This window comes from Echeneis naucrates, chromosome 15 (genome assembly GCF_900963305.1).
Source record: "Echeneis naucrates chromosome 15, fEcheNa1.1, whole genome shotgun sequence".
NCBI lineage: Eukaryota > Metazoa > Chordata > Actinopteri > Carangiformes > Echeneidae > Echeneis > Echeneis naucrates.
Genome location: NC_042525.1, coordinates 16,385,109 through 16,403,315, shown reverse-complemented (window position 1 = coordinate 16,403,315; position 18,207 = coordinate 16,385,109). Strand labels below are relative to the sequence as shown.

General features: G+C 40.5%; 1 protein-coding gene across 3 annotated transcripts; it reads right to left on the bottom strand.

Annotated features, from left to right (window-relative positions):
• Positions 1 to 700: 700 nt before the first annotated feature.
• On the bottom strand, positions 701 to 17,257 carry wipf1b (WAS/WASL interacting protein family, member 1b). 3 transcript variants are annotated; one of them, XM_029521521.1, is made up of 9 exons: positions 17,108 to 17,257; positions 5,390 to 5,492; positions 5,060 to 5,189; positions 4,635 to 4,805; positions 3,840 to 4,545; positions 3,241 to 3,341; positions 2,861 to 3,082; positions 2,449 to 2,562; positions 701 to 2,023 (listed from the first exon to the last, which is right to left on the bottom strand). In XM_029521521.1, the coding sequence occupies exons 2-9, from the start codon at positions 5,447 to 5,449 to the stop codon at positions 1,971 to 1,973; spliced, it is 1,557 nt and encodes a 518-aa protein (XP_029377381.1). In that variant the 5' UTR covers positions 5,450 to 5,492; positions 17,108 to 17,257; the 3' UTR covers positions 701 to 1,970. The 3 variants fall into 3 exon arrangements, with proteins under 3 accessions (XP_029377381.1, XP_029377382.1, XP_029377380.1); XM_029521522.1 differs by lacking the exon at positions 17,108 to 17,257 and adding an exon at positions 16,762 to 17,080; XM_029521520.1 differs by lacking the exon at positions 17,108 to 17,257 and adding an exon at positions 11,459 to 11,670.
• Positions 17,258 to 18,207: the final 950 nt, after the last annotated feature.

The following is an 18,207-nucleotide window of genomic DNA, read 5'->3' as shown; positions in this document are numbered from 1 at the left end:
CAACTTCTTAATAGCAACACTTAAAGCTACAGAGGATCTACTTCAATTTGACCATTGGCATACGCTTTTGTTTTTCCTTTTAAGCATACACAACTGATATGCATATTGGTCACGGTCATGTTGTACACAATGACAGGAATGAAATCAAACTTTTCTTACCTTGATGCAGATTATTTGTTAGATAAAATTAGATATTGTTTACAAGTAGGCGGGGCTTTTTAATCAAACTAAAATCCAGTCTTATACACTGACAGTTTTTGTATCAAATTGTTTCCAAATTTTATTGCACAAACATGTAAATGCATTTTGTACATGTGATAATGAAAAAAAAAAAAAAAAACAACAAAATAAAAAAAAACAAAAAAACAACAGTCTCTTCATCAAGATGCTGACTTACGTGTTCTTCAACATAAGCACATTTTCCCACAGATAGAGAGCATAAAGCATTTTAAAGCATTTTATTTATTTATGTAAATGAGTGATTGTCTTAAAGAAAATGTTTCTTTGACCCACACGTGGCAACAATGTATACCAATAGAAAAGACCATTTAAAGCAGTGCTGGATGAAGCAAAAAAAATAAAATAAAATAAAAAATAATAATAATAATAATACTGCACAGTCCTGAATCATAACTTCCAACAATACAGTCCTTCATTACCACTTGATTAAATCAACCAGGCACACAACAGGTCTTCCTAATTAGCCAGCACAGCTTTTTTTTTTTTTTTTTTTTTGAGACAGCATGATAGTTGAATGTTCAACTGTAAACCAATGGTTCCATAAACCCATACAATGTCCTTTAAAACCTCTACATCATAAACATCCTGTCACATCTAACCATCAAATGAAAAGTACCAGTCAGTGGTTCTAACAGAAACAGACATAAGTAAATACATATACTGTGAAGGCACATGTGGCTTTGGCAAACGAAACTTCTGCGTTTCCCCTGATCTTTCGTGCAGCGGTGTGAGGAGGTTTGGACCATCTTTATTACTGTGGCTCTGCATCTGTCTAGGGGTTGTCTCTGTGATTAAGACACTTTACAAAGATAACTAGTCCACATAAAGTGGAAATCCAGCTGCATTGCTTCAGGTTTTACATTTTCAACAGCAAGAGGTCATCCAATCCGGCTGAACAAGCATATATACATAATTTAAGGGACAAAAGGCTAAATCCTTTCATTCTTTAAGTAGCCCGAAAGTACAATCCTGAATAGAAAGAGGCACAAGAGAAACACTGGTTTAAAAAACCATAAAAAAAAAAACCCCAAAAAAACCAAAACAAAACAGATATAAACAGTTTATGAACACAGTGAAGGAAGAAACTTTTTGCATTTTAAGCTCTGTACTGTTGCAGAATGATAACCCCAGGATTTTTAATGCCATCTGGGCTGTGTAAACAGGCTGGAAAAGCCACATGTGCAACCTCTGAACTTTGTCAATAAAGAGTTTGGATTCTTTTTAAAAGCATTGTATGGAATCGAGCAACCATTGTGAGCAAAGATAGCATTAGTTAATAGAACCGGGTAAATGTTGATCAAGTTTCATGAAAGTACTATGGTTTGTGAGTAATTTATAATTTCATAGCAACCAGATTTGCAGAGTCCACCAAAGCTCATCTTCCTTCCACAGCATGGTTGTAAACCTAAAAAAAAAAAAAAAAAGTTTTTCCTAGTACCTTAAGTGGTACAAAATTATTTCTCTTCTTATTTGAAGTGTACCATAGTAGAAAAAGGCTTTGGTCTGTGAATATTGCCATGCTGCTGCTATAGAGGCAGGTGATGGAAACTCCACATTGTGCCTGCCCCTTCACTTGGTCAAACATACTTCAGGTCCATTTTTTACAGGTTGCTGTCCACACACAAATTAAATGCCGCAATTTAAAACCAAAGAGCGCAATAAAGGACAAGAAACAAGCAGCAAAACAGACAGGGTAGGTTTCAGGTGTTGTTATAGCCGTGACATCTTCTTCACCTGGGTACTGGAGGAAGAGGAGGAGCTCCTCTTTCCTTTTTACCAGGAACTGCAAGGACAAAAAATGTTTTCTTTATTGTATGATGGATTATTATCCACCAGGTGGCACTGTTTAACAATCAAACTGGTACCTCCACTGACCTCACAGGTTAAATTTTATTTGTCTGTCTGATGAAAAATATAGTATGTACAGTGTTTTGTATTCTAGAATTAAAGTAATATAATAAATAAATGTACTAAATAAATATACTTAGGAACTCGGGCAGAATATGTAGAATATATAGACTTTTCAGGCCGCTGATAAACTCAATTAAGGTCATTCCACAAACTGAAAACTGCACATTGAAACTGAGAACTGGAATAAGAACATATTTTCTTGTGTTCAGAAAAAAAAGAACATTTCTTAGATACATTTTTATCCAAAACTCGCATAAACTATGTTACAGTAGTTACGTGTGCATGTGTCTGCCTGACCTTTGCCATCCGTCTTTGCAATCTTGCTGGGATAGGTCTTCTGAAACGGCATGTAAGGCTCAGGCGGAGGAAGGTCTGACACGGGATGAAAAGTGAACCTACACTCCCACTCATCTGTCAGTGGAAAGAAAGGGAGCTCAATGGTTCTCTTATTGCACAAACACAAGTACATCGTAAGAGTCGGTCACAAATTAGAGCCATCTCCTTCAAGGGATGGCGAATGAAGGTAAAGTGACTTATGTAGAACAGCAGTAAGTACCTTTCACTCTCAAACTTGCTTTCGCTGGTTCATGGTGCATTTAGATTTACAGTACAAGATCTTTACAGTGTACTTTGTACTTTCCATTTCCCTTCAAACTTCCAAAATCAATGTTCCTATGAGCCAAACTGAATCCTTGAAGGACCTACTCACCCTGTATCTGGTTGTGGTGAGAGTTTTGGAAGCCATTACCCATGGGTGGCATTGGGGGAGGGGCTCCTCCGGTCCCAGGCCTGTCGGGAGGGAGAGGAGGTCTACTGCCAGGACCACCACGAGGGGGTTCTGGGCCAGGGCGACCAATAGGCGGTGGAGCTGGTGATGACCTTAGACTGCCCCCACTTGTGCTACGACTTGAGGGAGGAGGGGGAAGAGGCCCTTTAATAGGTAAAAAGAGAAATTGATGAGTTACCTGGCAAGTAGAGGTTCCTGAGGATTTACAGGAACCATCTTTAACATTTCTCTTTCTTTTTTTTAACTCATAGTTTATGTACAGCTGTACTCTAGACTTCAGCTAACTGGTCAAGGCTGTTCACCTGTGCGTGTTGTCGACTGGTTCCTCCCAAGAGATGGAGGCCTCTCATTTGGCGGAGGAGGGAGAGGCCCTGTCCGGCCATGAGGTGGAGCTGGCCCATGGCTGGAAAACAAGAAACTGAATTTCACTCCATGTTTCAACTCCCAAAATTTCATCTGCAGGATTATCACCTCATTCAACAGCTGCAGCTACTAAACCCTTGAAAAAGGCACTGAAATTCCTGAATGGTACAGTGACTCTGTTCTGCAGCGTCAGTAGGAGACTGTGGCAGCACTGGGAGCTCGCACATTTTAAACACATCTAAGTGTCTCAATAGACATGGCAGATAAAACTGAAAAGGAAAACTGTGTTTTACATAAAAATAAAAAAGCACTGATCAATTTAGATGGAATCAACAAGAAAGTTTACATGGTGTGTTATTGCAGCAGAATAGAACACTGTTAGATTGGAATCTACTCTAGTCGTGGCCAAGCCAAAAAAAGACTTAACTGTCAAAGACATTCTCAGCATCAGATGCCTGACAGGAAATGCTGTATATATCTTGCTTCAATGTAACTCACCCACTACCATTAAACAAATACAACAAAAACATTCTCCTACCTGTTGAGTGAGGTGTTTCTTTGGGGTAGACGAGGTGTGCTGAGGTCATCACCTCCAGCTGGAGTGGGTGGGAGAGGGGGAGGGCCTGGTCGCCCCGGTGGGAGAGGAGGTCCAGGACCAGCTGTGGAACGAGGGGATGAAGAGGAAGGTTTGGAGTTGAGAGAGGGCGGAGGAGGGGGCATGTCACGGGGCATAGATGGCCGGTGTCCTCCCAAAGGAGCTGGTGGTTGTTGGGGTCGGTCGTCAGGTAATGGGGGTCTCCCTCCGGGTGCTGGTGGCAAGGGAGGGCGACTGCTGTTGGGGGGCGGAGGAGGCGGGGCAGAGAAACCTGGTCTTTGCCCAGGTGAGGAGCCTCCTGGTGGAGGAGGGAGAGGTCCATGTCTTCCTGGCAGAACACTGGGAGGTGGAGGAGCACAAGCTGGGCCGGGTCTGGGCCCTCCAGGCAGTGACGGTGGAGATGGACCCCCACGTGAGTGGAACGACTGAGTTGGTCTAGGGGTGTTAGGTATGGGAGGGGGACCTCCTGCAGTGTCTTGTCTTGAAGAGAAATTTGGCCGACCCTTAGGAAGATCAGGGACATTGTTACGGGCACCACCAGGGGCTCCTGGGAGTTTAGGTGGGCCAGTGGAGCCACCTCCACCAAAGGGTGTGGGGCCACTAGAGCGGCCTCCTGGGGGAAACACAGGTCCTCGGCTTGGTCCTGAGTCTAGAGAGGTGAAGAGACGAATATAACTATGTTAGCAATTGATTCATTATTAAAATGATTCCTTTTTTTGTTTGTTTGTCTTTGTTTACCAGTGGTGTCTCGGTTTGCTGCAGACCTAAGTTTTGGCATCCCTCCCGCAAACAGGCCTCCTAAACCAGCAGGAGCCCCACCACCAAAACCTCCACCACCACCACCACCACCTCCTCCTCCTCCTCCTCCTCCTGCTCCTCCTCCTCCGCCGCCACCTCCTCCTTTGGGTTCTGAGAAGTTTAAAAAAAAAAAAAAAAAGTATTAAAATTAATGTGAGGGATACATTTTCTATTTAGACTGCTATCTATTCTTTCAGCATTTACTTAGAAAATTTATATGAAAACTTGACCCAGCAGTGCTCCATTAACCATTGAGTCTCACTCGTGCAACTTATTGCTGCCTTATATAAACAGCTGTTATACTGCTAACTAATGTGAATAATCTGGCTACAGTAACATGAGATATTGAAGAAGTCTTGACTTACTGTCCAATACGGGTGCACTGCGGTCATTGGTGACAGTTTTCTTTAATCTGGAGCCTTTGTTAATGTCTGACAACAGAGCATTCCTTCCCTGCTGCTCTGAACGACTTAGATTTGGCTTCTCTGTGTTGGCCTGAAACAGAGTAATTCCATGATGAGTGTAAATGGAAAACTGTAGGTAGATGGCATGACAAAGCAGAGCTCCATATAGATCAAACAGGAGAATGTGTCAGATCACATAATTAATCCACAAGAAGTCTCTGCTGAGCTCAGTCAAGAGGAGGGGGCTGCAGATACGATTGGACACATTGATGGACAGACAGATTGACTTACAGAACTAAACGTGGGAGGTGGGGGAGGTCCAGGGGGTGGTGGGGGAGGTGGCGCTGGCATCTTGCTCTCTCCACTTTACTGTATCTGGATTGAACGCCTCACCCTGGGGGAGAGATTACACACTGAATGAAAAAGGACAATAGAAAAAGAAATCTGCTTTATAAATGTGTTTTGTTTTTTAGCAGTTGCAGTTCTCCTCACATTGCAGTCTAAAGTACCCTCCAGAGGTCCAGTAACCACACACTTTAGCATGAAACTTAACCACTACAGCTGTTATAAACACAACTGAGCTAAATATTGACTGGTCTGGAACAATTATGACATCGCGGCAAAGTCAATACAGTTTGTTCATAAAAAGTGGAAGGGGGCAAAACTTACTTTCACTTCCTTCCATCTGTGGATAAGTGAGAATTTGAATATTAAGGCTAAAAGAAGAAAGGCTCCTCTACTTCCTGGCTCCTGTAAGAGCATATATGGCAGCAAAGCTGAACACAGCTCAACTTTTGCCCATAACGTGCCTTCAGAAAATAAAGAGATGACATGCCTGAGCAGCTCTACAGGAAGAACTGCTCTTATTAATTTATTCATTCATTCATCCATCCATCTTCAACCACTTATCCATTTCCGGGTCACAGGCCTGCTCTTGTTATTGGTAGAAATTGTGACTTTATTTTAATGTTTTCAGATCCATAAACCATAAAAAAAAAGTTTCCATTTACATGTTTTGGAGCGAAAATATAATGTAATATAAAAAAAATAAAATAAAAGACAACACAACACCTTTTCAGGAAGTGATCACAATGCAGTGAATTCCCAGATGGACTTGCCACCCAGGCACAGTGGCCCACACATGGCTTTAAATGTGTCAAAAACAAGTCTCTTATCAGCTGATGACAGTAATTATAGACAGTTACAATAAAGGTTTCATCAAGGAGGAAGTTGAGTTAAGTTCCCTAAAATCCTTTCAAACAAGCTGTATATAAAGTGTTTAACTGCATAGCGACAGTTACTGTTTCTAATCTATCCTAACACAACGTGTAGCAAAGAATCTCGGGCTTGAATCTGACACTGCGAAGCACAGTAGGCAAAATAACCTTACTAGTGGCATGCGTAAATAAATAAATAAATAAATGCTGATTATAAATAGCAACTATAAAACCTACGTTTTACAGGCCTGAAAATCACCAACATTGTAAAACAGTCTGTCAGGTGAAATTACTTATGGGAGAGAAATCACCTACCCAATCAAAACTGGTGTTTACACACCTACAACTAATGCTGAACTGACTTACCTTTCATTTAGTCTAAAGAAATAAACTCAAAACTCGTGGTTAATTGTAAATATAGGATTCTTACTTTAGTCTATCAGAAACCAGTTAGAATTAAAGCCCAGTAGTATCAGTTTACTCATTATAACCTTGGTGATGAGAGTTAATTGCTCAGGTAAAGTGGCATCAATTACAAAACCCATTAAAGAAGCTGTGAGAGGAAGAAGCAACTTACACCCTTGCATGCGTGCAAATTTATTCCAAAAAGAATTTTATGATTTATATGACCTATATGCACCCGCACACACTCAGCTTGGCCTCTCACTTTATCTTTATTCTCTCACACAGACATTCAGATCGTTCCTCTAGGGGCCTCTTACTTCCTGTATGCTGCTGACAAACAGGAAGTCACCAGGCAGCTCCAGCACCGCAGCCATCCGGTTGCCATGATGATACCTCTACATCTGAGCTACGTATCATTTTTATGTTTGCTGCCTCCTGTTCACTTTCTTTTTTTTAAACTGTGCATCGTTTCAACATAATGTCCCTTGATGACCTTTCTCTCTCTCTCTCTCTCCTTTCCTCCCTCTGTTTGCACACAGTCTTGATGAGCAACAAGGTTTCCCACCTTCCATGTTTCACATTTTATGTCATTTCAAAACAAGAGGCATTGGCAGAGGAGCAATAGACAAAAGGAACAGAGTAAAACTGCTCTTGCATGACACCAAGGTGTGTGAGAGCAGCGGAGCATTATGTTACAAACCTAAAAACACTGACTGCAACAATAATTGTAAAGAAGCACAAACAAAGTTCAGTCTTAAATATATTTCAGTGTGGTGGTAAAAGCTAAATCAGTGCTAGCATGCATAGTAATAATAATGTATATTATAAAGATCAACTTACTGACATTTAGAATCTGACATGATAATTCATGGGCCCGATAATGGACACAATGCACATGCATTACTTGTAAAAGTATGCTAATTTCCTTTACATACATTCACATTTCCTTTACAGTTTTTGGAGCAACCACTAATTCAAATTACACCTTTCTACTTTCCAGGCAGTGATACATAACCTCATACAGGCTTTTTTTAACATGTTAACATATTCCATCAAACACCTCATTGCAGATCATGGACAAGGACGTGTTACTGCCAAGTACCATAAACAGCTACAGAGAAGCTTCTCACAACCACTTTGTCAAGCAAAATGGTTCAGTAACATCAGTGCTGCTGCTAATTCTAACTATCAATACCATTACTTTTGGTTAATGATTTCTATTTACATGTCAAAATCAAGACAAATGCCCAATAGAAGTCAATAGTCTGTTATTTACTTATATAGCCTATAAGTAAATATGTGTGAAGTGTTGTCAGATAAAGTAAAGCATAAATAAAGCCATTAACCTCTAAACACAACATTTCAACATCATTAGAAAACAATTAACAAAACATGTTCCTTAAAATAATTTTTTCATAAATTTATCATAATCATAAACATCCAGGATACGAGAAAACCAGATTAAACAATCTTTGTTTCTTCATCAGGGTCGGGTTTCACGTGTATTGGAAGTACAGACGCTTCTATTTGGCCTCCACTACGACGGAGCTCTGCATAGCAGGGCGATATATTTCTACCACCATGTAACTGCATTTGAAATCATGATGTCATCTTGAAACTCAGTGCACCGCTGGCGGTGAGAAGAGGTGTGAGAGTTAGGTTTGTTTTTTTTTTTTTTTTAATCCATAGACCTGAGTTTATTTCACAGTTAGTCAGGATATAGACACTAACGCGTTAACTCATTTCCTGTAACAGTGTTGAAATGACACCAACGTTGACACGACTGCCGATCTTAGACCAGGACATAAAGCAAGGGAGGAAAGGAGGAAATAATGAGACCTTATCAGTGAAAGGACACTGTGATAGAAAACAGGTGCTAGATGCCTGCACCATCAGCATCAAAATGAATCTTCATGGAATAACTCAGTTCATTTCTAAATTGGCTGTCAGTCAAAGCAATATTTGCAGATGACACAGCTCTGTATGAAAGACATCAACTTCCGCCAGAGGAAACAGGCTGGTGTGTTGAAATTTAAAATGCACGAAACGTCCTTTTTTTCTCAGAATAACACAATACACACTATACTGACACACACATTTATTTCTCTTAGACTTTTTTTCACAAATGTGTTCGAATACATAATACTGGTTAGTGAACACCTCCTCTTCAATGTCTCTGATGTTGCTGGACATTGGCAGGAAATGGACCACTGTCAGACACACAGAGGAACAGCATCCCAAAGATGCTGGATGAGTGGCAGATCACGAGATGAAAGACTATTAGTATGTGCTGACACAAAAGGGGACAGTGAAAACATGCAACATCTGCGGTTGTTGAGTTATATGATAACATTACACATCTTACAGTGGCTTTTTGTTGTGACCAAGTCAAACCACACCAGTGCAAAAAACCATAGTGGGTCAGCATCTAGATATCACCCAGCATGCAAGGTGGATGAAGATCTTGGCAAAGGTGAAATGTTTCGATTCCCTTTTAATTGGGAACAAAAAAGGAAAGGGTCGAATAAACTTTTAGCACCGTGATTTGCATGGTCTTCTGGCAACTCCAGCTCCACAGTCCAAAGACATGTGCTTTAGGTTAATTAGTGACTGCAAACTGCTGGAGGTGTGAATGTGAGCACAAGTGATAGGCTGGCAACCTGAGTGTACCCCATCGCCTTGCGTATCTACTGGCCCCACCCCATCTAACAGCCCTGTATGGAGAAGCAGTATTAATAATCAATGGCTATATCTGCCTCATACTCATGTACTTCTAATATCAAGCATTCACAATGGCTGCTTTAAAGGGAGAGAGTGCAGAGGAGAGGGATATGAGGGTTTCCAGGGTGTGGATGCTTTGAAGAGGCTATGTGAAGCCAAAGACACACTGGATCTGGCTCACACATGTTTCAGTTTACAGATGGTCATAAAAAGGCTTCTTCATCCTGCTACTGATCCTTCTGTGCTCTATGACCTCATTAAAAAGTTTTTGTGAATGCAAACACACACACACCAACAATGAATTTAAAAAATGAATCACATCAAATAATTGAAAGTGATTCAAATAGTTTTAAGAATCAGAAAAACAAAAAAAGACTGGTTCCACATAGAAACATGATGTGGTTTTGACAGGGGTGGGGGTGAATGGAGGTGAAAATGTCTCTAAGTGGAAATCTACCCTTACTGAGTGAAAACTCAACTCCTTTCAAGCTGTCGAAGCAGTAAATTTTCCAGTAGCAAAAACACAACCAAACACACTGTGTAATGTAACACATCCTTTAAATACACTATATTTATAAAAGTGCCTCCACTGGACATTATCAAGAACAATGGCTAGGCCTACTGCTCATTAAAAAAAAAAAAAAAAAAAAAAAAAAAAAAGATCAAAACCTAAGCTGACTTAGGTGGAAGAGGTAACTGTAGATATTTTGAATGTAACCCAAGGTAGTAATAAATGTGTCTGCTGTGCAGAACAGTGCTGAGTAGCTAAGCTAACATCCTGTGGTGTGCTCACATGCGCGCACACACACACACACCAGCTGAACCTGACGACAAATGTGGTCATATTGCTGTTGATTTAGTCTTTGACTCAGAAGGTTAATTTTACCTCTTGAACATTCAAGTGAATCAGAAATGCTGAATGTGTTTCGTGGTGGTAATTTTTACAGATTGGCGTTAAGAAACCTTTTGTCTTTTAATTTAATTAATTTAATTTCTTTTCATTTAAATACTTCTGCGTGTTTGCATTTACACTGCGCGTACTGTCCCTCGACATCTGTTTGCTTTTTTCCCCCCATCTTAAACTGTGTCTGACAAGATGTGGATGAAGCATTCCCATGGCTGAAGCAATCGTGAACAACAACCCGTTTTAAACAGATATTCTAAATCGATTGCGCCACTTAGCCCTCAGAGAAGCACTTTCTACCACAGGTTTCCACCACAGAATTCAGTACATTACAATTTTGAGTCTATTATGCTCATTTTGTTCATTTTATGTATTTATTGGACAGTTTTAACATGAATGTATTCTGTTGCCACAGCCATTTCCACTCCCTGGACTTAATCACTTCAGAATAAGGTGTGTGTGTGGTTTATGCATCTATGCATGTTTTACATACATAAATGTTTTATGAAAATTGCATAGATAATGTAAAGTAGACAACTAGTCCCCTCCGTAATTCTGATTAGCCAAATGCAATTAGCAAATATAGCAATGGCCATTCTATCTATGAAGTCCAGATGCAAAGTGAGGCCTTTAAACTGTTGGTTTATTGTAGAAACCAAATGAAATCCTGACTTTGTGAATCAGAATAAAATTTTGAAAAAAAAAAAAAAACTCAGATGATGTCAGCACTATGACCAAATCACATACCAGGACTGTCAAGTGAAGTAAGGCGTCAGGTACCAAAATAAACCCGTAAAGAGCTTTTGAAATTTGAAAGAAATTTTCATCTGAATGTTACTTTTCAGGTAGATCACACTGACCTCTGACCATTCTGTGGTGCTTCACTTTGTAACCAACACCCACAATGCAGTTAAAGTGAAAAACCCAGGAAACTTCAGCTCTGATGAAGTAGATAAGGACTTCTATTAAACAGATCAACTACTAATCACGACAGTAAAACAGAGGTGGGTACTGTAAAGACATGCCACTTGTCACGAAAGGACTTTTTTCACCTACAGCATTGTGACACTACAGCATGGTAGTGGAAAAAGCCATCGAGTCTACAGTACTTACTCAATCTGAGTCCATAGAAGAATCAACAGTATATTCAGAAGACAATAGAAGAAGGAACGTAGCTCATTCTTCATAAAAATACAAAATATGAAAAGCAGCCACATACAGCTGAAAGCAGAAAAAAAGCGGAAGAGTAGCAGCATTTAAAAATGTTTTAAAAAAACATTCTGCGCTGTGTAGAACTTCTTCATTTCTCTTCCTCTAACTCACACATTGCGCATTCAGAGAGAATCAGATTCACACACAGACACAAGCCTTGTATAGGACACTTCCTCTTTTTCAGTTCCCCACCTGGGGGAGGGATTCCCACCGAGGTTCAGGATGGTCTAAGCTACAACAAGGCTCTAAACTCTGAAGAAATGTACTAAATCCATCCGAAGTCTGCTATCTGAGGAGCTCGTGTCAAATATCCAGGTGCAAGTCCGAGACAACATCAAACTTTATCTCTAAAAACGTATATATTTTATTCAAATCTGGTAAATTACGGTGAAATGTGTGTAACCGAACATAAGTGGCTGCAAACTTCATGTAATAAGCATCAGTACTGTAACAAGATCACCAATCAGCATCTTCATCATCTCCTTTTCTCATCCCAAAAAAAAAAAAGAAGCAATTTCTACCTCCTTAGATGAATTTCAGAATTTCTTGTATCAGGGGAACCACAAGGAGATAATGCATCATACTTTGCATCATAAGCCAGTGATATCAGCGGTCTGGTTTGTCATAAAAAAAAAAAACAAAAAAACAAACATGATTGCACACAGTGTAGTTCAGTGTAAAAGGCCCTTTATGTCAAAAGGATGAAGCATTAGATCAGTAGATTAATTATTCACACACATTCTTATTTAATGTCTCATGTGCATGACAAGCAGTGACTCACTGCAATTTTATGAGAATCAATCACACACTGACAAGCACAATGTAGAAGTAAAAGACCACCAGATGAAGTACTGACTGACTGACTGACTGCTGATCCGGCTTTTTATAATCACTGTTTTCTGGTGTCGTATCAGGAAACTGGAGGCTGGGCAAAAAGCTGAAATATACAGTTTAGTTCTGATGAACAGGACTTGAGCAAGAATTGATTCACCCCAGATGGGTTTCGTTTATAATCCATTCTGAGATCTATTTAACATGAGGAGACTTTCAGTTCAGTCATCATGTGTCTGAAGAAAAAACAAACATAAAAAAAAAGCCCCTTCCTATGTTTTATTTGTAGAAAATCAAATGCTGTTTTCATTTAACCAAAAGTGAATTGATCCCAGCCCTCTCTGCTGCTGGACTGAAAGGTTAGCATAGCTCCACAGCTGCCACTTCCTGTGCTCTCAGTGTCATACTTCCTGCCTCACAACACAGTCAACGGCGGCCTGCCAACCCACCGCCGGCTGCACTTTGATACTCTCCCCTTTGTCTCCTTCTTCCAGCTAACTACAGCACCAGAGCTGCGTATTAAAGAGAGACACCTTGACTTTCTCTCCCTAAGCTCAGCTGTTTTTCTTTACCAGGCTCCAGTGCATGAGGGGGTGGGGGGGTCGCTGGGTCTGGCATTTCAGTTTTTCAGTTGCCTATAAAATAGGGCCAGTGTTGCCAGCAAAGGGCATTTGCAGTTCTTGAAGAAAAACCATTACACAAGATAAATGTACAAAAAGTACATTTATGAATACACATGTGAAACAACAAGAGGCTTTACATCCCTGCACATGCAGGAAGTGACCGAGACTGAAGCTAACATCCAAGTTGAACAAAGACTATGTGTCATTTCTCTAAAATATGGATTTGATCACTGACACCTAACAAATATAAAACGCAAGAATGTTACTTTTCATCATGTTGTAAAAATGTCTGATTAACATCAGTAAGAAGCTTGTAAACCCTGGTGTTATTGGTGCGGGGATGCCAAGCAGTTATTGCGTAAGTGTCCCGAGACATTTTTTTCCCTTTTGCTGAAATGCAATTTTCTTTTTTGTAGCCAGAGCTCTTTATGTTTGACATGCTTTGCTCATTGTATCCCGTTGCAATGTTAACTGCAGCATCTGCACATCAGGGACCACTGATATCCAGCAAACTGTTACTGAACACTCCATTTTTTCTTGGGACGAAACACACACAAGAATCAGGTTTTGTTAACCAAAGTTAACCGTTTACAGTCTTCATGCTAAGCTAACTGCTAGCTTTGGTTTCTGATACAAGTATTTTCCTGTGTCTTACACACCTAACTCAAGGGAATGTATATAGTGCTTTGAGTGCTTCCAAAATGCAAGTGGTTTAAAACTCGGTGTCTCCCAAGTTGTCAAACAGCAGCTTTGATGCAACAGAAGGAAACTTCCTGTTGTACAAAAGGGCCAGAAGCTGTCACAAACTCTGGACTATGAACTGTGGCTCAAGTCATGGGAATAATATCCAAATATCTCTAAAATAAAAATGTCTCCAACATTTTTTATCGTAAGTACAGTCTCTTGTGGCAACATAAGCTGGGTTGTGTTCTATTTTCTATATTTCCATCAGCACTGGCCTTGTTGAGGTCATGTCTGTGAACAGACTGAATCAAAGGTGTGAGGTTTAAGTGTTTCTCCTTTTCTTCTCTATTTCATAGTTGCTTGTTTAATCTTGTGGATTTTTTAATGTAGGTAGAGGCCTTGTTTAAGCCTTTTGGGTTTCCTGCTGCTACCTTGTCCCCCCGCCCCGTTCTCTTTGCTTTTTGTCTTATTATTTTGCAAAATAAAAAATAAAATAAACTTCAAAAGTTCAAACTCCTCACCACATAACCTCTGGTACTGAATGAAGAGAGCACAGAACAGAAATGATATGCTCCCCATGCTGTATGTCACAGTCACATGAACATTACTGCTGCCCACCTCCGGGCTACTCACTCACTTTAGATGCTTTGTGATCACACATCACACCACCTATGACTCACATGCTGTAGGACAAGAAGCAGGCTGTCATTCAGATATTTCAACAGAGGAACTAAAACATACAACAGTGTTTAAATTGAATACTTGAGAATTTCCTCTGGCTTAGCTTTAAGGTTTCATCTGACAATTTATTTTACTAATGCTAAAACTTATTTCTGAAACAGAACAGAGCTGCATGAGGTGAAGCATCATCATCACATTGCTTTTAAACTCCTCTCTCTCTAGAAGAAAACAACATTCACTGACAACTTACGCAAAGCTTTCTGGTATTTCCTGAACTCATAAATAATTTGTGTTTAAATCCTGACCATGGCCATCAATGACTTTGATCCGTTGTATCAACAACACATGAGTCCGTGTGAGGCAGTGTTCATTAGTGGACAGTAAGAGATTCCAGGATCACGTTTTTACCCAGGAACTAGACCAAAGCACTAGATTAGGTTTCTGTTACAAATGCTAATCAAATACACATGCTATCCTCTGAATACAGAAGCTACAACGCAAAAACATTGTGCATCTCTAAATGCATCTCATCTATAGAGCCCCTGAAATCATCATAAGAATTTCATTTCATTTCAAGACAAAAAAGATCAAGAACATTTGAAAAGTAAGTGTAAATGTTAGAGCAGGCACACACAATCAAGCTTCACCCGGCCCCTCACCAACTAACCAACACTGGGTTTGTCCCACCACACTGCTGAGGAATGCCAAGAACTCAGAGTGACAATTAGATAAAACTAGTTCTGTGACAAAGCGCATAAATTAGAACACAACCAGAGGCAAGATGAGTACATAAAGGCTCCTCTCTGACTGGCTATTTTTCTTGAGGATGAAAAATTTTTCAATTGTGTAGGTGTGGCAGTATCTCCGCCTGGTTCCTCCTGTTTAATCATTGAGCTGCACTGACGAGAGCTGCACACGGTAGCCATCCACAACTGGGTGAATGAGAGGCTCTCTCGTGTAAGTGCCATCCATTTCCCTTCTCTGTTTGTTTAAAGTGAATAAATCTTTTTAACCTAAAAACCCACACACAATGGATGCTGATTCAGAAAAGTGATTTGAGAGATAATAAAGTTAATTGACAATTTCCCTTGAATATATACAGTATAGATTCACTTACATAGAATGACTACCTCAACTTCCTGTACATTTCTAGAACCATCATGATTCCCACTACTGATGTTTCTCACAGTTTAGTGATCAAAAAGCTCTGGTTTGCTTCTAATAGACAAAACCAACTTAAACTAATTTAATTTCTGGAGAAATTGGTTCACATGATCCATTTCTACATTTGTAAACAAATTACGTGAAATCAGGTGCATTTAGTGGAATAAACCCAACATGAATAATCAGCTGACATGGTGATATAGGACACTCAAAGCATTAACCTTGGAGTGTGCATACACACACATACACACACAGAACTGCAGGGTTCAGCTACAATGCAATCAGCAGCATGATGCTACTCAAAATCAAGTGCCACTCAGAATAAAATTCATCTAACTTTCAGTATGACCATATTGTGACAATCCCTCAACAAATCAATGCAAACTGGGATCAAAACTCTCGAAACATGAACATAAGCATCACTGAATGAAGACACGTATGATAAATAATGTTGTAGTGCCAATTAACATCTATATTGTTGTACATTTGGAGCCCTGCCCTGGACCAGTGTGTCCAATTCAGATAAAGCTGATCAACTCGTTTTAAATGAAGACAAGTGAGCCTACAGCACCAGTGGCAAGGAGGCAGGAGGCCTCAGAGCTGAGGAGAGGGGGAATGGCTGTTACTCTGCTGCCTATCAGATCAGCGTCACAGCAACAGCAACATGTTTACCGACAATCCCTCCATTCAAAGCCAGCTCTTCTTAATAAACTAAATAATTACAGAGGCCAAGTGAGCCGCGCAGTGAGCGTACATCTGTGTGAAATGACTGCTTCCAGCTTAACAGCATTCTGTCAAACAGGCTGGGAGTGGGCACACACACACACACACACACACACACACACACACACACACACACACACACACACACACACACACACACACACACACATTCCTCTTTCTTAGCTTTCTGACTTCATGCCTGCCAATGACGTGGATGATCCAAGTCAAGAGTTGCTTGAGCATGTGTGTATCTTCTATCTGTGTGTGTGTGTGTGTGTGTGTGTGTGTGTGTGTGTCCTGGTCCTTACAAAGCTCTTTGATAGCTCAACCCAAATATGTGGGAACACACAGTCCATTCCTTCAGTCCTTCCTCTCTCTCTCTGGCAACTACACAACTGAAAACACATGCCTAATGTCCAGGCTTGACTGTGTGTGTCTGGCTCCATCCGCACAGCAGCCTGCTCTGTGAGAAAAACAGTTAACACAACTCTCACATACCATCATTTGTAGGAGAAAGAGGGGACAAACCGTGGCCGGCTGCCAGAGTCTGTCTGTCAGGGGGAGAGAGAGAGAACCCTCCGGCTACACGTTCACTCACACCGTCACATAAACAACTGGCCTCGGTTCGTTGGCCATCGCCATCCCTGCTGGAGTGCTTTGTGTAAGAAGATGACAACTTTTTTTTTCTTTTCTTTTTTTTTTTTTTTTTTTTTTGGTCTTGTGAGCCGACCTCGGGTGGCACCGTTTCCGCTTCACTTCAGTTCTTCTCCGCGCGCCTGCCCACGCCCACCACAGTCACACTGACACACGCGCGCAAACTTGGATGAAAGTTGAGGGGACCTACCTCTGGAAGCACGAGACGCGGTGCACGGATCAGACTCTGCCATCGGCCGCCGATGAGCCGAGCGTCGCGCGAAGCAGCCAATGCCGAGGCTCTGTGGAGTGCAGAGGAGAGGACGGGCAGGCTGAACTGGCCTCACCCAGAGCCATATATACACTGGGTTGACTTAACGCTGCTCTGCGCACCACCATGTGGGTAACTTTATCTATGGGCGGAAGGGGGAAGGACATCTCGACCTAATTATAGACACTACACACAATTAGAGGCTCAGCATCAAACCGTTTAGCCAATAAATGAGTTTAATTATGGAAACATTTCTTCGATTTGTTTCACAGAGTAGGACACGCTTAGCACAACTAACTATTGTTGTGGAGCGTTTGTTTACAAAAATTGCACCGAGAGCTGTCAAGATGCATCTCATAAAACATCTATCATCTATCTAAAAAATGTTTTATTGTTGATAATTCTATACCAATTGTTTTTTATACAGTGCAAATAAATAAAAAAAATCTACACAGCCACAGACATAGCTTAAAGTCAACACTGAAAAAAAAAAAATCGAAATTTTCATGTTTCATTGTTCGGCAATGGTGATATCTGCTGCTGTTGAGACATCAGACAAACTGGGCCCAGGAAATCACTCAGCCGTGGCAACCAGCGAATAATTCTCCATAAATGGTGTCTGATGGCTGGATTAACCTCCTAAAGGGCCCCTACTGAAGCAGAGGTGAAATGACTGAATGGACAGTTTATTGGTGGAACATATATATGTGTATATATTTATGGCAAGTGTTAGGAAATCGTTTATATATATTATAAAGCCTGTAGAATGCATGCAATATAGTCTGACTTAATGTGAAATGAATAAATGGAATAAGAATTGAAATATTTTGAATAAAATTCTCTTAAATGGGATTCAGTCTCAGTTATAATCAGCTATAGTTTTCCTTTCATCATCGCTTCAGTTCACCTTGGCAAAGTGGCATCTGCTGAAATATTCTAGTACAACAGTTGGTCATATTTCAGACAACACAAGTGGTTTGGAGTCTGCTTCATGTCATCTTGAGGATCACATTTCCATTACTGCAACCTTTTTAGCTCTG

Bases quoted from the DNA above. Each gene is read 5' to 3' on its own strand.
- wipf1b (XM_029521521.1), bottom strand. From the start codon at position 5,449: ATGCCAGCGCCACCTCCCCCACCACCCCCTGGACCTCCCCCACCTCCC. The intron at 5,190-5,389 runs GTAAGTCAATCT...ACTCTGTTTCAG, and splicing joins CACCTCCCACGTTTAGTTCT to GCCAACACAGAGAAGCCAAA. The intron at 4,806-5,059 runs GTAAGTCAAGAC...TAAACTTCTCAG, and splicing joins CAGTGCACCCGTATTGGACA to AACCCAAAGGAGGAGGTGGC.